General features: G+C 32.5%; 1 protein-coding gene across 1 annotated transcript; it reads right to left on the reverse strand.

The window, feature by feature from the left end:
• Window positions 1-200: 200 nt before the first annotated feature.
• Window positions 201-1,316, reverse strand: LOC145039995 (secreted RxLR effector protein 161-like). Its single transcript, XM_078987988.1, has 2 exons — window positions 884-1,316; window positions 201-274 (listed from the first exon to the last, which is right to left on the reverse strand). Exons 1-2 carry the CDS (start codon window positions 1,314-1,316, stop codon window positions 201-203), a joined length of 507 nt encoding a protein of 168 aa, XP_078844114.1.
• Between the last annotated feature and the right edge of the window lie 1,429 nt (window positions 1,317-2,745).

Below are 2,745 nucleotides of genomic sequence, written 5' to 3' on the forward strand. Positions count from 1 at the left end.
TACCTCTGTTATTTTGGACCAAATAGTAAACTCTTAACTCATGTGAGAAGAGTCAGGTAGCTCAGAAGACTAATGTGAATACAAGCCTGATTGGGAAGAAATCTTTGTATGAAAATTTTCGTTAAGGCTTTCGAACATACACATTGAGTCTATAGAGGCTTTGGTCAACATGCTGCAACATGCTTCTAGGGACATCTTAATTAGTTCAAAGTGTTTGAAAAAATATCTGACCCTAGAACTGCAAGCATTGCACCATGTGATTCAACATGAAAATCTGCAACAAAATACGAAAAAGAAAAGAGAAACAATATATTTTTGTTATTTTTAGATTTTTGAAAAAAAAAAACTTTTTGGAATTTTTGATTTTAAAAAAATAAAATAAGAAACAGAAATGTACTTGTTGCAAACATACAAAATTTAGACAACCCTTGAAAAAAAATGACAAATGTACGAATTCGAAGGATTTACAGAGTTGACAATGAACAGTAACCTTTGAATACTGAATGACATTCCTTTTTCTTTGATATCGTGTTTCTGAACCATTCCTTTTTAACCATCATTCTCCTTTTTCGCATGGAACAAAATTTCCATTGATGATTCCAAATTCTTTCAAAATTCTTACAAAAGAATTTTCATCTAACGGTTTTGTGAAAATATCAGCTAACTGATTTGTTGTTTTCACAAAATGCACTTAAATAATTCCATCTTCCACATGATCCTTGATGAAATGATAACGAAGAGCTATATGTTTTAGTCTTTGAATGTTTAACAGGATTATGACAAATTCTTATGGCACTTTGAGAATCACAATATAATGGAATCTTTTTCATATTAATTGCATAATCCCGCAATTGACTTTGGGTCCAAATTATTTTTGATGTACAGGCAGCAACAGCAACATATTCTGCTTCAGCAGTTGAAATTGATACACATGTTTGCTTTTTCGACTGCCAACTCACCAATTTACCATCAAGCAATTGACAACCATCACTTGTGCTTTTTCTATCAAAACTACAACCTCCCAAGTCTGCATCCGAATAAGCTAGAACAAAGAACCCAGTTTTTGAAGGATACCACAATCCTAATGAAATTGTTCCCCTAAGATAATGAAATATATTCTTCACAGCAGTGAGATGTGATTCTCGTGGATTTGACTGATACCTAGCACAATTACATATAGAAAACATGATATCAGGTTGACTAGCAGTAAGATAAAGTAATGAACCTATCATGCTGTAAAGAGTTAGGTCAACTGCAGGTTTATCTAATGAAGGTGTCAGCTTTATGCCAGTTGCCATGGCAACTCGTGATTTCATGTTATTCGTCAATCCAAACTTCTCTAGCAAATTCGTCGTATATTTTTCTTGATTGATAAAAATACCTTCTCTGTTTTAACGAATATTCAACCTAATAAAATTATTGATTTTCCCATCATGCTCATTTCAAACTTGCTTTTCATCAAATTTTCGAATTCACTAGACAAGGTAGGGTCAGTTGAGCCAAAAATTATATCATCAACATAAATTTGAACAATCATTAGATGATTCCCAACTTTCTTTTGAAATAATGTGGGATCAACTTATCCTTCTTTAAATTTAGATTGTTTTAAAAACGAAGTAAGTGTTGCATACCATGCTCATGGTGCTTGTTTTAAACCATAAACTGCCTTATCTAAGATATAAACATGATCAGGATGTTCTTCGTTAATAAAACCTAGAGGTTGTTCTACATAAACAGTTTCTTCAAGCTCTCCATTTAAAAATACACACTTCACATCCATTTGAAAAGCATCAAAGTCTTTGTGAGCTGCATAAGCTAGAAATATACAAACAGCCTCGAGTCTTGCAACAAGGGCAAAAGTTTCTTCGTAATCTATTCCTTCTTATTGAGAATAACATTTAACAACAAGTTTGGCTTTGTCTCAAACCATGTTTCCATCTTTGTCAATTTTATTTTTGAAAATCCATTTTAACCCAACTTTCGAAACATCATTTGGCTTAGAAATTAATCTCCAAATCTTGTTTCGTTTAAATTCAGATAATTCAGATTACATTGTAAAAACCCAATATGACTGTTCCATTGCAATCTTAATTGTCTTTGGTTCAATTTTAGAGATAAAAACATTGAACATGCAAAATTCTTGATGAGTATTTAATACCTCATTCTTTGCATGAATTTGAACTCTTGTTAGGACTCCTCTTGTGGATTACCAATTATTTGCACCTTCGGATGATCTTTTGTCCATTTTTCCATTGGTGGATAAGTTGGATCAAATTCCAAATGTGCATCTTCGTATAAATCATCATGTTCTGATCCTGCAATTGAACATGCATCATTAAAGTCATGAAAATCTTCATTTTGTTCAAAATGCTCCCCCTCAACATTAGCATCCTCTCTCTCTCCCATTATCCCCCTCGAAAGAATGCTCCCCTTCATCAAGAGTGTTCGAATCCAAGTGCTCCTCTTCTACTGGACTAATATCCATACTTTTGATCATTGCTTGAGGATGTGATGTTGAATTCTCATTGAATTTCGTTGATTCAGAGATATGATTATCATTGCATTAATTTCAGCATCAACAGCATGATCTAAAATTCCAAAAATCAAATCATAATCAATATCCAATGGTTGTGAAGTTTCAGATTCTTCAGGAATTTCTTGTAAAATAGTATGATTTGTAAAATGATTTTCAGTTAGTTTGATATAATAATCATCAAATGTAAGATTAAATGCTTCTTCCACTTT

Source organism: Lactuca saligna, chromosome 4 (assembly GCF_052625555.1).
Source record: "Lactuca saligna cultivar CGN05327 chromosome 4, ASM5262555v1, whole genome shotgun sequence".
NCBI classification, from domain to species: domain Eukaryota; kingdom Viridiplantae; phylum Streptophyta; class Magnoliopsida; order Asterales; family Asteraceae; genus Lactuca; species Lactuca saligna.

What these genes read in the sequence shown, in the direction of transcription:
- LOC145039995 (XM_078987988.1), bottom strand. Translation starts at nt 1,316, where the DNA reads ATGAAATCACGAGTTGCCATGGCAACTGGCATAAAGCTGACACCTTCA. An exon ending in ATATGTTGCTGTTGCTGCCT is followed by an intron (nt 275 to 883) that starts GTACATCAAAAA and finishes ATTTTGTTGCAG; the next exon opens with ATTTTCATGTTGAATCACAT.